The following is a 17,858-nucleotide window of genomic DNA, read 5'->3' on the forward strand; positions in this document are numbered from 1 at the left end:
CATTAGTCACTTGATGATTTCCTGTGTTTACTTACAGAAGTCTTACAGTTTACATTTCAGCCTACGATCTGTGTAACTTAACTTTTCACAAGGTATGGGTTGTATTTTTTGAATGTACCATTCTTTCTTCACCAAGGCACCTTTGTGGAAAATCATTTGTCCATATGTGTGGGTCTATTTCTGCACTCAATTTTGTTCCATTGATCTATATGTGTGTGCTTTAAATCAGAACCATACGGCTTAATTAGTGTTGCTGTATAAGAAGTCTTGAAATCAAGCAATATGAGTCCTCCAATTTTGTTGTTTTGAAATTTGACTGTCTTAAGCCTTTTGCCTTTCCATGTAAATTTTAAATCAGCTTTGAGAAACCACAAAAAACAAAAAAAGCGTCAGCTGTAATTTTGGTTAGAGAGGTATTGAATCTGTGTAGATAAATTTGGGAGAGAATTGACATCTTACTAATATGGAGTCTTTGAACTCATGTACAGGGTATATCTTTCGATTATTTTAGGTCAGTGTTTTACTACAAATCTTGTGCGTATTTTGTTAAATTTAATGAGTGTTGTGTGTCCCTAAGTATTTTGATGCTAGTGCCTCAAAGTGTTTTTTTTATTGGTCTTAATTTCCAACCGCTCCTTGCTAGTATATAAACATATAATGGATACTTTTCTATGACTTTACTAAACCTACTTATATATTCTTGTTACTTTTTTGTAGCTTTTTGTTTTTCATGGTAACATTGTGTGTAGAGATGGTCTTAATTTTTTTTTTTTTTTTTTTCTTATCTGTATGCCTTTCATTTCTTTTTCTGGTCTTTTTGCCTGGGGCCCTCCAGCAGTGTTGAACTGGAGTGGTAAGGGCATACATTCTTATCTCATACACAGTTTTGTGGGAAAACATTCAGTGTCTTAACATTGAATATGTTATATTTACCTTATTTTAGTATAAAGATTTTGTAGCTATCCTTTATCAGATTGACAAAGTTTCTTTTTATTCCTAAATTGCTGAGAGTTTTTGTCACAAATGGATGTTGAATTTTGTCACATGGGTTGTTTCTATATCTGCTCATAGGACTGTATAGTTTTTGAACTTGTTGATATGACAAATTATTTTGATTTGTCTAAGTGAACCAAATCTTCATTCCTAGGAAAAACTCCATGTAATCATAGTGTATTATCCTATTTACATATTGCTAAATTTGATTTATTAATTACATTTTGTTAAGGAATTTTGCATCTGTGCTCATGAGGGATCTTGTTCTGTAGTTTCCTTGTATTATCTCTGCCTGATGTGTTACTGTGTAATGCTGTCCTAAGAAATAATTTTTCCTTAAATACTTGATAGAATTTTCCAGTGAAAATTTGGAAACTGTTTGGAGTTGTCTTTAGGAATGTTTCTAACTGTGAATTCAATTTATTTGATATATGAGGCTCTTCACTCAATCTATCCATCCATTCCCACTAATCCTGAAGCTTGGGGTCTGTCCCCTTCTGTGAGGTGTAAAGTTTATAAAATCAGGAAGTTGGTTTTGGTCGCCTGTAGTTCGAGCGTGCCCAGTATTCCTGGCACATAGTAGACATTTGTTGACTTGATGATTTTAATCCTTTTGAAACATGGATGCGCCTTAGACTTCGTATGTGTGCGTGGTATGATGGTTTCCTTTTTCCAGAATGTTGTAATTAACATGATGGTGAATCTAACGGTTATTGAGGGCTTCCAGAAATGACATTATTATAATTTGAATAGCTCTTATGCACTGTTTTTTGTCACTTTTCATTTATATGAGTAGATAGAGGTAGCCTTGTCTTCCTCCCACGGATGACGTATACTTGTAGGATATGCTATGGCCTTCTTAATGCCTGTAACTGTGGGTGGGTGGATGTGTATGAACAGGTGGAGGAACTTTGTTTTGAATGTCCCAAATGTCCCAAATGCTCTGCTCTTCATGTTCCGACGTGTATTTTGCTTCTCGTGATTGTCAATATTTCCCGAAAACTAGGTTTAGTAAACCAAGGAACTTTTCATTTTGTGGAAAACTAGCTATGAACTACTGATTTAACCTGTGATGAATTCTTTTGGAGATTATTGTATTGTCTTCTTTTTGAAAACTTAAAAAAAAATTTTTTTTTTAATTGACTCTTCTTACAGTGAAACTCTCCCATGATACTTTTGGAAGACTCGCAGATACGTGAGTCTGATTTGAGTTTGACCTGACATCCGGGAGGAGTTCTGTGTCATCATCGTCCTGTTTAGGGCTTTCTAAACCTGAAGTGGTCCTCTCTCTCCACTCCTTTGAACAGGGGATAACCAGGGGTCATTCCAGACCTCGTAGGGCTTCTCCAAGCTCAAGTGACTGTCCTCTTCTGCTCTGATTTACATTTTTTTTTTTAACGTTTATTTATTTTTGAGACAGAGAGAGACAGAACATGAATGGGGGAGGGTCAGAGAGAGAGACACACAGAATCTGAAACAGGCTCCAGGCTCTGAGCTGTCAGCACAGAGCCCGATGCGGGGCTCGAACTCACAGACCGCGAGATCATGACCTGAGCCGAAGTCGGGCACTTAACCGACTGAGCCATCCAGCGCCCCACTTCTGTTCTGATGTAAACTACACGTTCTCATCCTGACACGAACTTGGTTCCCGTTGATGAGGAAGCTGAAGGTGAATGACAGTTTCCTTCCCTGAAACTTGCTGCCTGCCTTGTCATCCTTTGGCATTTCTAACTCTGACATGACACTCTCACCTAAATTGGATGATGGTGGTTTGTCCCTGGATGAGAATGGCAGTCTTGCTTCATTATTTCCTCCATCTTTGGACACAGGCAAATTCTCCCAATCTTGCTGCTGCCACCCGACCATATTTCTGCCTCTGCATTAGGTAATGAGCTCTTTTTTCGTTTTTATTTCAGAGAAACCTTATCTGGACTTCTTGGTAGCACTACTCTGAATGAAATCAATCTTTCGTTCTCTCTCTCCCTCTCCCTCTTTCTCGCCCTTTCTCTCCTTCCTCCCTCCCTTCCTTCCTTCCTTCCTTCCTTCCTTCCTTCCTTCCTTCCTTCCTCTCTTCCTTTCTCATTGATCATCATTTGATTCTTTTTCCTCTAGAAATTAATCTTGCTTTTCTTCTGCCTTCTATGGATCCCCCCCCCCAGATGCCCAGAAATAGGTGGGCTATACCCCATCATTTGAACTACAAGTAATATATTTGCCTTTTTCTTTCACTTCCTTCTTACTTAAAAACATATTTCGTATGAAGAATATGGAGTAGCAGTAACATTCATGCAATATGAAACAATTAGATAGAAATTCAGAATAATCATTGGGAGAAGTGGTATCTGTGCTTATTACACATTCCCCTTAGAAAACACTGTGAAAAGTATGGTTTGCTGTATTTTAGAGACTCCATAATTGCCATGTGATGTGAGTTGTTATGGTAACTGGGTTTTCCCCCCTCCTATTAAATAACAGAGTAAGTAAATGGTTGCTTGAGATGTGACTGAATTGTCAGCTTTCAAGCTAATGTTATACTGATGGGGGGGGGGGGGAGCGGGGAGAGAGAGATAGGCTGTGGAAGAGAGAGAGGACGAAGGAGGGAAGGGGGGAGTCAGACTTTGAAATGTCCAGAAAGCACCCACAAAGAAACGAGTGTCATTTTACTTTAAAAATGTGTCCTCTATAAGCCCTCCCTTCTTGTCCTCCAGTCACCATTTGTCAGGAGACAGGAATAACAAAATTATTTTTGTGCAAACAAGATTACTATTGACAGAAAATTGAAGGCTATTATATCTCATATATAAACAATGGGACATTGAGTGGCTTTTGGGGTCTCGAACACTAAGTACAAATGGTTTTTCTTCTGGCAATGTGGGAGGAGTGTGGGCACATCACAGACTAAATGTAGTGGCTCAGTGTTGGCGTGTCTTTGTAGCAACTGAAGTTAAATACTTTTATTCTTTTGATAATAATATATATACATCTGGGGAACATGGAAAGGCCTTACTTTGTGAAATTAAGGTTTTAAAATCAATAGTAAGCACCTAGTTTATCGGTAAATTTGTACATGTTACCCTACCTTATTTCCTTCTACTTTGGCCATCTGACAACCTCACCAGCATCTGTCTTCCTTGATTTATAGTATTTAATGAAAGTCTGTTAAAATGGATGTTTTCTTGGGGCGCCTGGGTGGATTCAGTTGGTTAAGCATCTGCCTCTTGGTTTCGGCTCGGGTCATGGCCTCATGCTTCATGAGTTCGAGTCCCACATTGGGCTTTGCCCTGAGCTGACAGTGTGGAGCCTGCTTGGGATTCTCTGTCTCCCTCTCTCTCTGCTCCTAAAACCCGCTTTAAAATTTTGCTTTGTCACTCACTGTGTTTTCAGCTGGAATTAAACCTTTCCTGGCCAGAACATTTTGGACATGCTTTTAGAACTGTGTCCTCAACAACTTGTGTTTGAATTTAGCTGTGTCTGCTAAAAAAAAAGTGTTCTAACACTGTTTCCAGAGGGATTGAAAGTTGAACTTCATGATTTTCTGTGATGACTTGTTTATGGTCATATAGTTTTCTCATGACAGAATTTTGTCTTAAAGCCAATACTGTGCATTAAATCTGATTAAACTCAGCAGGTACTTACTTGAACACAAGACACTCTTATGGGTCCGTGGGAGGGATTCCGAGAGGAACAGGATGTGATCTCTGCCCTTAGCATTGTTTGAGGGTAAGATGCATACACAAATCATCTAACAGGGAATCGGTCGAATGTTATAGGAGAGGTTGGTAGCATCCTGGAAGCATAGAGATGGAAGAAATTATTTCAGGGAGTAGAGATGAGAGAAGGACAGGGCATCCCAGGCCCTAGAAGTAGTCCTGTAGAGTAGACGACTGACTTGGGAATTGGTTTGTAACCCAATTCAGCCAGGATGCAGGTTAAATGAAAGAGAAGACCAGGAAATCATCTGGGGAAATTGGTTGGGGATCTTGGCCAGCAGAGTTCTTACATGAGAACAAATTATTTCTTAAAGTAAATGGTGGGCTTTTGATTCTAAAAGGCTTTGAACCTAGTACAGAAGAGTTGGGACCGTATTCTTTAATGAACCATCAAAGGTTTGGGAAAAGAAGTTCCGAGTTAATGTAAGAGTAGCAGCACCGTTTAGGATGTATTAGAAGGAAGAAAGATTTTCGGCTGTTGGGAGATCAGTTAGGGGCCTCAGTACTCTGGGCAGGAATTAGGAAAAAGGCAGTGAAGCAGAAACTATGGGAAAATAGAACAAACATTTCAGTGGTGGAGTTGACGGTTGAGTTGGGGGCAAGAAGGAAGTCCGGGATAAGTCAGAAGTTCCCAACCTGGGTGACTGGGTGACTGGGATATTGGCTGGTGGTATTGATAGAAACACGAACGGTAAAAGGAAGAGTGGATTTGCAATGCTGATGGCAAGTGTACAGAGTGTCATAGATGGTGGGAGGAGAGGGTTTGAGAAGTACTACAATCTGAAAGTAGCAACTTTCAAACTATGTACTTTTAATCTTGCGTGTGTGTTGAGGCATAATATACATACGGTAGATTTCTCGTCTCTTAGTACACAGTTGTATGGATTTTTACAAGTGCACACGTTCATGGAACCGGTACCACAGTCAAAAGAAGGGCAGTTCTGTCACCCTAAAAATTCCCCCATGCTCCTTGGTAGTCAGTCCCTTTCCTCCCCACCTTCTCCTGACAACCACTGATCTATTTTATGTCCTTCTAGTTAAAGCTGTGTTTTCAGGCATCTCAGGGACCTTTACCAGTCGCATCCAATGAGCAAGAGGGCTGAACACCAAGCCCCCAGCCTTCCTCCTCACTTCACTGAGACAAGTTTTACCTATTTTCTGTTTTATGTCTTGGCATTTTACTGAACATTTGGGGTGAGTGGAAGAATTATATGGGTAAATATTCGAAAACTAGTATCCTGCAGGTTGCGGACGCACCTCTGAGCCATAGTTCTCTCGTACCCGGATGGTTGCAGTAGCCTGCGAGGACGTGTCTCTGCTCTGACCTTTGCCCCCTACAGTCTGTTCTCAACGTAGCAGTCACCATGATCTTCTACACTATTCACTATGTCATGTCATTCTTCCCAAAACCTTGTAATGGCTCCCCCTTTCCTAAGAATACTAACACAAGTCCTTGAATGTGACCTCGAAGTCACTTCCCTGCATTCCCTGAGTGCCCTGTTAATTTGCCGACCTTCTCTCTCTCTCACTCTGTCTGTGATGGTTGGTTGGTTGGTTACACTGGCCTTCTATGTGTTCCTCAGACAGGTTAGCCATGGGCTTGCTGTAGGACTTTTGCCTTACCTTGTGTGTTTGTGTGTTTTCAATCGAGGCAAAATTCACATAACGTAAAACTAACACCTTCAAAGCTTAACGCAGTGGTATTTAGTGTAGTCACAGTGTGCAAACCATCACCTCTAGCTAGTTCCAGAACATTTTCATCCCCCTCCAGTGAGACCCTGTGTGCATCAAACTCTCACTTCCCATTTCTCCCTCCCTTCTTTCCTTCCCCTCTCTCTTCCCCTCCCCTGACAACCACTAATTTGCTTTCTGTCTGTATGGATTACCTACTCTGGATATATCATATAAATAGAATCATATAGTATGCGACCTTTGTGTCTGGCTTCTTTCTCTTTCACGTAAATGTTTTCACAGTTCATCTACATTCTAGCGTGCATCTGTATGCCATTCCTTTTTATGGCTGAATAGTCCATTGTAGATATATTTCATTCATTCATTCATTTATTCATTCATTGAACGTGTGGGTTCTTTCTACCTTTTGGCTAATTGTGAAAGTGCTGTCATGCACATTCATGTGCAGTGTTTGTTTGAATACATGGTTTCGATTCTTTTGGGTATATACGTAGGATTGGAATTGCTGGGTCAAAGGGTAATTCTATGTTTGACTTTTTGGAGGAATGACCTGTTTTCCATAATAATGAACTGTTTTACATTCCCATCAGCCCTTACCTGGGTTTTTCCTTTTTTTTTTTTTTTTAGAGAGAGAAAGAGCATGAGAGAGAGAGAGAGAGAGTGAGAGAGTCATAAGCAGGGTCCATGCTTAGCACAGAGTCTGACACGGGGCTCGATCCCATGACCCTGGGATCGTGACTCAAGCCAAAATCGAGTCAAATGCTGAGCCCACTGAGTAGGCGCCGCCTTATCTGGGTGTTTGTATCTTCATTGCATTCAGGTCTTCATTCAGGCTTCACCTTCTCAGCGAGGTCTACCCTGACAACCCGATTTATATTTAGTCCTGTAATGTGCTCCCGTCCCTGCCCTCACCCCAGTGTCCTCCCCCGTCCCCTACTTGTGTCTGTTTCTCTAACGTGGTCTCTTTTTAGGCACAAGTGTAACGTTTCATTATACTTACTACCTCTTCCACCTAGAAACTCTTAGTCATCCCCAGATCATAGAACCTGCTCATGTCAACAGTCCCATCAGACACCTGTCATTGCACGGGTATACGTAGTTAAAGCAAAAGTAAATTTCACATCCATTGCAACTTGGCCACGGTGGTTGAGCGCCCTGCTTTACCATCCGCCGCATGATGAGTTTGCAAGTTCATGATTTGCGGTTAATTTTGTCGATTGGATTTCCTTCAGAGACTTCTCAAAGTTGTAGCAAATTAGACATACTTTTCATACTTTAGAAATGCTAATTGTATTTTTCAGCCGAGGATCAATAACCTACCTGGGTGGCTATACATTGAATTAGAGTAGCCTCCTAAAATGTGTTTTTGTTAAAAATGGTCAAGGAAGTCTCTTTTGCGTGTGACACGACCGGCGTGTAAGAGCACGACTCACTTTAAACTGTTTCCCTAAGTTTCTCTTGAGTAAGGGAAAGAGCAAGAGAGTGCATTTTTAAGGAGATTTATTCACGGCTGACTCCAGAGAACCCCGAGACTACGTATAATCTCATAAAACATGAGTAGTTCAGGCTGGGGTGTGGGCTCACGCTTTCTGCTGTGTCCCCGCACCCACCTTCAGATGTGGTTGGAGTGGCAGCTGGAGTACTGGCTTTCACCTTCAGTTTCTAACCTCCTTTTAAACAGGTTTCCGGGCATGAGTGCTTTTGCCCTTAGAAGCTCAACGTTTGATCTGCTCATTTTCCTTCACATTTTTTCCCATAATACTTTCCTTTTTTAACTCAGGTTTGAGAAGCAGTTGCGACCATTGTCCTTCCAGAAACATCCAGTGCTCTTTTTGGCAATTTGCTGAGACCGTGGATATTCTCAGTAGTGCAGTGATGTCCATGGATCCTTTGGCAGGAAAATACTGAACTATTTTGAGGCTCTGAGAGAAGAGAAAAAAGTTTTGGTTGCGGTGTTTGAGCGTTCTCTCTGTTAAATCCGGGTCTCAAAATAGGACTTGATAGTTAATGTACTTTATGAAACGGAAATGGAATCGATAGGAAAATTCCCCACATTTTGGAAACAAGAGAGCAGGGCCAAGGACTGATTAATGCCTCTCCAGCTGGAAATGCGGCCTAGGTTGTAGTCTCCTTCCTGGATAACAAGAGAGGGCCCTGGGCCTGCCCCTTCAAGGATTTTTGTTGACATAGTGACCCGGCTCCCCCTACCCTACTCGATGCAGTGAGTACTTAATCAGAAAAAGAAGAAACCTGTCTTTATCATTTTGTTTAAAGTTCATTTCATGTTGTATCTTTTTCATACTGTCTGAATATCAAAAAGAATTTTTTTTAAACCGTGGTGGAATGAGAAGTGGTAGCAGACAGAGTTAATGTTCTTTGTTCTTCTCATTCTCGTGGGTTCCTCATACTTTGGCCTTATAACCTGACTGTGCCCATTTTTGACTCTCCCGCTAGAAAGATCTCTGCAGACATAGATCGGTTGATAATCCTAGCCTTGGGGCACCTGGGTGGCTCAGTCGGTTAAGTGTCCGACCTCCGCTCAGGTCATGATAGATGTCGTGGTCTGTGAGTTTGAGCCCTGCGTCAGGCTCTTTGCTGACAGCTCAGAGCCTAGAGCCTGCTTCAGATGCTGTCTCTCTCTCTCTCTCTCTCTCTCTCTCTCTGCCCCTCCCCCACTCATGCCCTGTCTCAAAAATGAATAAACATTAAAAAAAAATTAAAAAAAAAAAAAAGATAATCCTCAGAGCCCTTTCGTAGTAGCTTGTGTATAGTAGGCCCGCACTAAGACTGGGATTACAGAAAATACCAGAGGCCCTGGGGACGAGCTGTATTCAGAGAGGCTCATCGCTTCCCTATCACAAAGCCCTTGAGAAAATTAATTCCTCTAATACAGCAAAATCTCCTTAACACACTCCCAGTTATCATGATTCTGGGGCAATTCTGTGGACACTTGCCTGCCTGGTTGTTTGTCGTCGTCTTTGGTCTGTGGGACCCACGCTGACGTTTCAGGTGTTTGGGTTTGGATGAGATGAGCTACAGGAAATGTGAAACGCGATGCACGCTGACTGTTGTTCTTGAACGATCTTCCTTTAACAGAAGCAGGCCTTGGGAAGATTTGTTGCAAGATAGCCTTGTACTAATGGGGAGAAACAGAAATGACTATGAAAACCCGATGTTTTGTCTGGGCCTCTCTTCAGAAACAAGGCTTCGGTGTTGGCACATACCTTCTTTCTCTTGTTCACCCACCCTGATGAAAGGGCGCCGGTCTAGCGGTGTGCCCGGTTGCCCCGTGCACTTGTCCGTTTGCACCTCTTGCTGTCGTGGTTTCTACGCGTGATGTTTCCGTCGCCCCTTTCAGGTCATTACTTCCGAAACTGTCCTATTGGAAATCCGGGATGTGAGCAATATTTATTTTCATTGAAAATGGTTGGGGGGGGGGGGGGGGGATTGGCTAGACGATACCTGGTTTCCTGACACTGGCAAGAGGCTTCGCAGGGTTTCCCCCTAACTTTCAGGGACACGTTTGTATTACGCACGCGTCCTGACTTGTTACTGTTGTAGAATTCTCCTTGCTTTAATTTAGAAAATTCCAGGCTGCTTTTATTTTGTCTTTACAGGGCTCGAAACCCTTCTCCTTTGAAAGCAGCCAAAAGATCTTATTTGTGGTTCTGATCCTAGACTCATTCGGTTTGTTTTTAGGATCTAAATCATTTAAATAAGGGGAAGGGAAGAATTTCATTCTGCTTTCATACCGCATAGTCTAACTTACGTGGCGGTGTGTTTTTCCCCCGCAGGTTCACATCCAGCTTTCTGAGTGGCACCGTGCGATTTTCCTGCCACAGGCCTGGCTGGCGTATATGAGTCGAGCCTACCATGCCATTTTACAGGTAAGGGGACCGTAGGATCCTTTGCCATAGCGAGTGTCTCCTTTGTATCTCACATTTCACTGCCAACACGTATTTAATATAAAAGCCCTTAGGACAACGCAGTGCTTATTTCTGCTCGTAAAAGAATGTGAGTTATGTACATAATGGCACTCAGTTTTTTCAAATGTTGACTTTGAGAGAGGGAGACAGAAAGCAAGTTGGGGAGAGGGAGAGAGAGAGAATCCCAAGCAGACCCCACACTCAGCACGGAGCCCGACGGGGGCTCCATCTCACGAACCGTGAGCTCATGGCCCGAGCCGAAGTCAAGAGTCACACACACTTCAACCGACTGAGCCCCTCGGGCCCCCAGCTGCACGTCAGGCTTAAATATTGATGTCTTCCCCCTGTGGCCTGTCCAGAGCTCCCTCTCGGGTGCTCCTCTCCTCCATCCTGCTGCTTCCGGAGATCTCCTAGATGGCCCAGGTGACCCCCGTGGCTGTCCCATAGCACCGTGACGTAAGCGTGTCCCAGACGGAGTTCATCGTCTCCCTTGTTCCTGTGCCTCCTCGGGCTGGCCTCGTTTACAACTCCAGCCTTATCTCTTAACCCTTCCCCTGAATTTTGAGTTTCAGCCTTGCTAAACCTCTTTGTTTCCCAAACCCAGCACGTCTACCCTAACCTCTTGACTTTTACACACTGTTCCTTCTGTAACAGGAACTGCCATTCCCTCAAGGCCCACCTGATTTCTACTTATTCTTTAGATCATTTTATCTAAGATGGCATCTATGAGGCCCACCCCTCCAAAACTGGATTACATGCCCCTCCACTGTGCTATCTTAGACCCCCCCTGCCCCTTTTAAAGATTTTATTTATTTCGGGGCGCCTGGGTGGCTCAGTCGGTTAAGTGTCCGACTTTAGCTCAGGTCACGATCTCACAGTCCGTGGGTTCGAGCCGCGCGTCGGGCTCTGTGCTGACAGCTCATAGCCTGGAACCTGCTTTGGATTCTGTGTCTCCCTCTCTCTCTCTGCCCCTCCCCCGCTTTATTTATTTATTAAAAATAAATAAATTTTATTTAAAAAAATTTTTTTTAATGTTTATTTTTGATAGAGAGAGAGAGAGAGACAGAGCTTGAGAAGGGGAGGGGCAGAGAGAGAGTGGGAGACACAGAATCCGAAGCAGGCTCCAGGCTCTGAGCTGTCAGCCCAAAGCCTGACGCGGGGCTCGAACTCACAGACCGCGAGATCGTGACCTGAGCTGAAGTCAGAAGCTCAACCGACTGAGCCACCCAGGCACCCCCCCAAAAATTATTTTTTAAAGATGGAGGGGGGAAGAGTGGGAAGGAGATGGGGAAAGAATGATTAAGCATTTTAGCATGGGTGTTCTCAAATTGAAAATTTGCTGCAACATATTTTATTGAGTCTAAGATGTATAAAACAGTGATGCATCTTCGGAGGTTCTGATTCATCAGAACTGAGGAGGGGACCAGGAACCTGAACAAGCTGTCGGGTAATTTCAACATAGTTACTCTGTCAGCTACACTCTGAGCAGCAGTGTTTTAGATGGTTCCCCAAACTACACTAGAGTCCACATTTTATTATTATTTTTTTAACGTTTATTTATTTTTGAGACAGAGAGAGCGCATGAACAGGGGAGGGGCGGAGAGAGAGGAAGACACAGAATCGGAAGAAGGCTCCAGGCTCTGAGCCATTAGCCCAGAGCCGGACGTGGAGCTCAAACTCACGGACCGCGAGATCGTGACCTGAGCTGAAGTCGGACGCTTAACGGACTGAGCCACCTAGGCGCCCCTGGAGTCCACAGTTTAAAGATGTTCTTTTAGAACCACGATCTCCTTTGGCTCGGCTTCCACGCCTCTTTTGTCCTGGGTGGCATCTGGGCACTCAGTTTTGAGTAGGTGTGTGAGTGAAGGATTTTGTGTTACTCATACACACCCTGAAACCACTTATAGTTTTTATTCAAGAAGAGTGAGAGTGCAGGCCAGAGTAGGCACTTTTTCTCCCATCGCCTTTTCTCTACGCAATTTTGCAGTGTTTTCCTTCAGTAAACATTTGTGGCGCACCTTTGGCCAGGCTCTGTGCAGAGTGCGTGGGGTACCAAGGAGAATAAAGCGTTCCTTCCTATCAGTGAGCTCCCAGGCCAGTGTGGGAGACTGACATGTCCATCAGCAATGTTGGTACAACATCTCTGAGGCTTTAACAGAGGATGTGCAAAGTCCTACGGGCGCCCAGAGAAAGAAGGCAAGAATAACTCCTCCTCCCTCAGAATGAACTGAGAATTTTATTTAGCTCTCGGCATAAGGAAGGCTAAATCGAACAGGATTATGGTATAACTCATGCAGATGACTTACAGTTGATTTAAAAAAAGAAAACGGTTTTTTCTTATAATAAGAGCTACCATTTATTGAGTCACTAGTGTGTGTCCAACACTTAACGTATTATTTCAATGAATCTTTACAGAAACCCTTTGAAGTGGGTGTTGTTAACCCCATGTATGATGGGATTACAGGTGAAAAAGCAGGGTTAGCTAGGAAAGCAAGGCAGTGGTACAAACCCCAATAGGCAGAAACCACTGGGCCCCTGAGAAGGAACTGAAACTTACACCAGGATTTGTCTGTGACCCCTGAGCCTCAGCCTTTTCCACTGCAGCATGCGCTTTCCCTGGCACTGTCATTCGTTGCAACAACAAATAATGCAAATCGGTGTAATATTTTAAAGGATAGGGCTATGCATGAAAAGCCAGCTGAGTATTTTTAGGGATGCACGTCAGTTATCCTGCCTTTCTCCTGTGGTGGGTGATAGATAGCGTGCCTCTCTGCTTATTTATCATTTAAAATCCTTCTACTTTAGGGGTGCCTGGGTGGCTCAGGCGGTTAAGTGTCCGACCTCAGCTCAGGTCATGATCTCGCAGTTTATGAGTTCGAGCCCCGCGTCGGGCTCTGTGCTGACAGCCCGGAGCCTGGAGCCTGCTTCGGATTCTGTGTCTCCTCTCTCTGCCCCTCCCCTGCTCATGCTCTGTCTCTCTCTCTCTCTGTCTTTCAATAACAAATAAACGTTAAAACAGTTTTTTTTTTTTTTAATTAAAAAAAAAAAAAGATCCTTCTACTTTGCATTTCTGGTTAGGTCCAGTTCCACTGAGAACAGGTGACCAAAGAAATGAAACTGAAAGTATAGGCTTTAAGATTTTCAGTATGATTTGAAGGTACAGGGAAGCTTTTTAGGCAACATGCACACAGATGCATATTAAGTGTTTGAGTTTTTTGAAACAGGCCCCCACACTTCAACAGAATCTATGGTATCTTAGAATTAGAGCAACCGTGCCAGACTCCCAGTCTATATCAAGAATTTCTGCCCTGGAGGATACTTCTTCTGTACAAGAGTTACAGTTACTTCCATCTGGTGCTCAACATATTTTGTAGCATTAAACCAGAGGATCATTTAGAGGAGGCGCATGTTTTACTCAGTTAAGCCTAAGAGATATGCCGGAAGATACATTCTACCTTATTTCCTGGGGGTTTGATTGTGATGGGGGTAAGTTTGAGATTTGGACACCACAGGTGGCTTCTGCCTGGGCATCGACGTCCAGCCTCGTCTAATTTTTTTCCACGAGAACGTCGGATTTTGCATTTTAAGCGTATCAGTATGGTCCACACGACATCACTATGGTCGGGAAACATAGGTAGACACAAGCGATTGACAATTCAGAGTCCATTTTGGGAAGGAGGCCTCTATAGCCATCTTTCCCTTGATGCCCTGTGGGACGCTGAGTTGGTTAAGGTCTCCAGCCTTTGTATAAAGGGCTCTTGTGAATATGACCTCAGACTAGAGAGAGGAATTCTAAAGCAGGCCGACTGCAGACTTTTGCTTCCTGAGTTGGTCAGCTAACTGTGAAATAATCGAAAATCAAAACCAGGGTCAGGAATGGTGACCCGGGTAGATTTCTCTCTGACCGTGGGTAAGAGATGTTTGTTTCTAATGTGTAGGTTTGGAGCTAGGTGAAATTACTCACTGTAATCAGCAAGCTCTTGGTTACATAGGCTGAAGATTAACAAAAACGCAAGAAGGATCGATAAATAATCAGCATCTACAGGCAATCCCGAAATCTCAATTCAGGTGATCATTTCAGTGTCTTCTCCCCCAGTGAGTGGTTTTGCCCCTTAACCACAGAAGCAGAGGTGACAGAGAGGCTCTCTCACCTCTGCACCTCAGTGACCGACAGACAGAGACTTAGGGGGCAAAGTGCTTCTGAATAAACAGCCTAACATGGACAGGGTGAGAAGGACCTTCCAGAAGAGGGGGTTGAGAGAAGCAAGAGACTTTGGAAGAAGAAATACGAAGTTTACTTAGTTATAGTCGATGGTGTAGTGGGTTATGGCTACGGAGATAGAGAAAAGCAGGTCTTTTCAATAGGCTGTGCAGATACTGCAAAGCTCTTTTGTTTTTTAGTTTATTTCTAAGCAGATTTTAGCCTTTTCCTTCCCTACTGCTTATCTTTTTTGGAAAAGCACTGTGGCCAGTAAATGTTCCTAGGAGTAAAGAGGCTAATTTAAGAAGCATAACTAGCAGAGACAGGCAATAAATACGATTTTCTATTTTGCCTATCCCCCTGGGAGGCCAATATCAATATTGTGCTAAGTACAAGGACCCCTGAGACTGACAAACAGTCCTTGCCTTCAGTGAGCTCACGCACTGGTGGTAACAGAGTTTATATATATTCATGAAAGATCATTTCATAAGACGATGATAAAGGGAGGTGGGATTTTTTTGGTTGTTGTTAACAACAAACCTGGTAATGGTAGTTACTCGAAAGAGACACTTCTGCACGTTATTTAACATGCTCTAATGCCACGAGATAGTTGTTAGGTACATTTTACAAATGCGGAAATTGAAGTTTAGAGAGGTGAAGTTACTTGCCTGAATGTATACAGCAAGCAGGTAGACATGGCTTTAGAACAAGGCATTCTGATTCCAGAGCCTACCTCCTTTACTCGTCAAGCTGTATTGCTTCTCCCTCTAGGGTATATATGGATATACACTTTTCTTCTGTGAAACATACCTTAGAACTCTAAAATCAGTAAGAAAAAGACAGCCAATAAAAAAATGGGCCCAATAGGAAATCTAAAAGTCAACGAACGTATGCAAAGGTTTTCACATCTCCTTGGTAAACGGTGAAGTGAAGATTAAAACCACAATGGACACCGTTTCACACCTGCCCGAACGGGAACAATTCAGAGCCTGACAATTCCAGTTGTTGGTGAGAATGTGGAGTAGCTACAACTTTTATTGGCTGCTAGTGAGAACGCAGGCTGTACGACCACTTTTGAAAATGGCGTGGGAGCTATCACTCAGTAACACAAAGCACAGGAAGTTCTCGTCCAATGTAGGGCTCATCAATAAACCAGTATTTTCAGTATATTTAAATAATGTAATTGTTGATAGACTAGAGGGGAAAGAAGCTGATCAAAATGATCCTGAGTGTAAAAGAAAATAGAATAATATCTGGAGGTCTTGGTCTTAAAGGGGTAAGAGTAGCTACATTTTTATTATGTGTAGAAGCTGAACGTACCAATTTTTATAAGTTCAAGAAATAAAAATGCAACGTGCAGATGTTTAAGAATAGCTTTGGTTATAGATTACCTGAATCTTTAAAAAAAAGTATTTGTTTAACGTTTTTATTTATTTTTGAGAGACAGAGACAGAGCACGAACAGGGGAGGGGCAGAGAGAGGAGGGAGACACAGAATCCGAAGCAGCCTCCAGGCTCTGCATGGTCAGCACAGAGCCCAATGCGGGGTTCAAGCCCACGGACTGTGAGATCATGACCTGAGACGAAGTTGGACAGTTAACCAACTGAGCTACCCAGGCGCCCCTGTAGATTACCTGACTCTTACGTGTCATGTGATTACCCTCCTTTTCTACCATTCTGTTACAATACTGGTGCTCAGACCCCAGTCTTGGTACAGTGTCAGTTCAAATTATCTGCTGAGGACACAGATCATTATGAGAAAGGGGATTTCTTTTTTTTTTTTTTTTTTTTTAACCGGACCTTTGGAATTCAAATCTGCTTTTAATAGATTTTCCCAAATGAAGTGCTGTGCACTAAATTTCCCAAACCCACAGCTTCTCCAGGATAAACTTCTTTGGTGAGCGCTGAAATACCAAAGCAGTGATAGAATCCTCTCTCCTCACACATCCTTGTTTATAATCTAACGTTTTATTAGGAACGTCAAAGGCCAACTGAGAAAGGCTATGTGTGTTCTCAGTGTCTTACAAAGAAATTTCAGGGTCATTTTGGCCACGGGGTCTGCATGCTGATTGATGCTGTGTGTCCTGCAGGGCAGAATAGGAGAACTGGATTTGCAGTTGAAACATGGGAAGGAAGGACCCGAGGAGGTGCAGTACAAAAAAGGCACAGCCTGGCTCTGGTAAGAGGATGCTGTTCTGCTGGGAATGAGTGCTCGCCGTGCGGAATGAACGATGAGGGAGAACGTGGCCGCTTTAAAGGCGTGTGTGGAGAATTGTCACTTACCTACCTGCCCGAAGGGGGAGAGGCCAAAAATCTGATAGGTGGATTTTCCACCCTCTCCCTGGCTATCACAAGTAGAGTTTTATTCATAAATCTTAATTATTCTTTAAATTGTTTTCTACAGCAGCGTGGAAATGGTTTGCTTTTCCCTTCACCGCCCCCCCCCATAACTGATTATTTTATATGCTTTCAAGTGAAAGATTCTGTTTTCCCCACTCAATCCATTGTCTTCCTAACTCACATTTAGTCGAGGAATACCCCTCTGCTCCCATGCTCCCTCCCTCTCCCCAAGACATCTTCATTATTAGGAGCAACTTTACCACATCAGGGCTTTAATTTCTTTGGCAGACGTCCCTTGGTGAATTCCCACTGTATTATCTAGAAATGTGTAAGTGCTGGAACATTAAAAGCAATTTAAATTGTTACATGGGTTAGGAAGAAAACCTTGTCAGATTAATGTGGCAGCAGCCTAAATCTAGGTAAAGTGCCCAGAATCTAAATTGCTTTACCTGCAGCCACAGGTTTCTTTAATCTAAAAATCTATTCAAAGCTTGCTTGAGTTTAGATTTATTTACTGATAATTGGCGTATGTAGAAAAGCAGGAGCTCCGTGTGCATGTGTGTATATTTACATAATTCTATTCTAAGTGACATTTTCTAGATTTATTTTAAAAATAGCAACACAGCTTAAAACATTATGACATTGAATTTAAAATTAGAGGTTAAGACTTTGGATTTCACTTCCTCTTTGTGACGATCTTTTGCATAAAGTTTGACTTTCATCTTCTAAAAATGATAATTTGGTGAATGTATAGTCGCATATTGACTATATTCTCCAAAATAGATAGAGACAGAAGGAAGAATGTGATAGATGAATGTCAAGGATAGCTCCAAGATTTTGACCGTGAATAACGAAAAGTATGGACTTCCCCTTTACTAAGATGCAGACGACGATAGAAAAGCAGGTCTGCGTAGGGGAAGAATCAGGTTTGGAACTTGCTAAGCCTCAGATACATAATTAAACCTCCACTTTGGAGATAATCAGGTATGTTGTTGAC

The 17,858-nt window shown here is 42.7% G+C and overlaps 1 protein-coding gene across 6 annotated transcripts in view; it reads left to right on the top strand.

Moving 5' to 3' along the window:
* FOCAD (focadhesin) overlaps window positions 1-17,858 on the top strand; it is a 319,096-nt gene that overhangs the window by 223,604 nt on the left and 77,634 nt on the right. For all 6 annotated transcript variants that reach the window (XM_053907986.1, XM_053907983.1, XM_053907987.1 and 3 more), the window contains 2 exons: window positions 10,190-10,282; window positions 16,612-16,700. In XM_053907986.1, the coding sequence (XP_053763961.1) occupies window positions 10,190-10,282; window positions 16,612-16,700 (182 nt within the window). The remainder of the gene's footprint in view (window positions 1-10,189; window positions 10,283-16,611; window positions 16,701-17,858) is intronic.

This window comes from Panthera pardus, unplaced genomic scaffold, assembly GCF_024362965.1.
Source record: "Panthera pardus isolate Hobbes unplaced genomic scaffold, ASM2436296v1 HiC_scaffold_20, whole genome shotgun sequence".
In the NCBI taxonomy this organism is placed as follows: domain Eukaryota; kingdom Metazoa; phylum Chordata; class Mammalia; order Carnivora; family Felidae; genus Panthera; species Panthera pardus.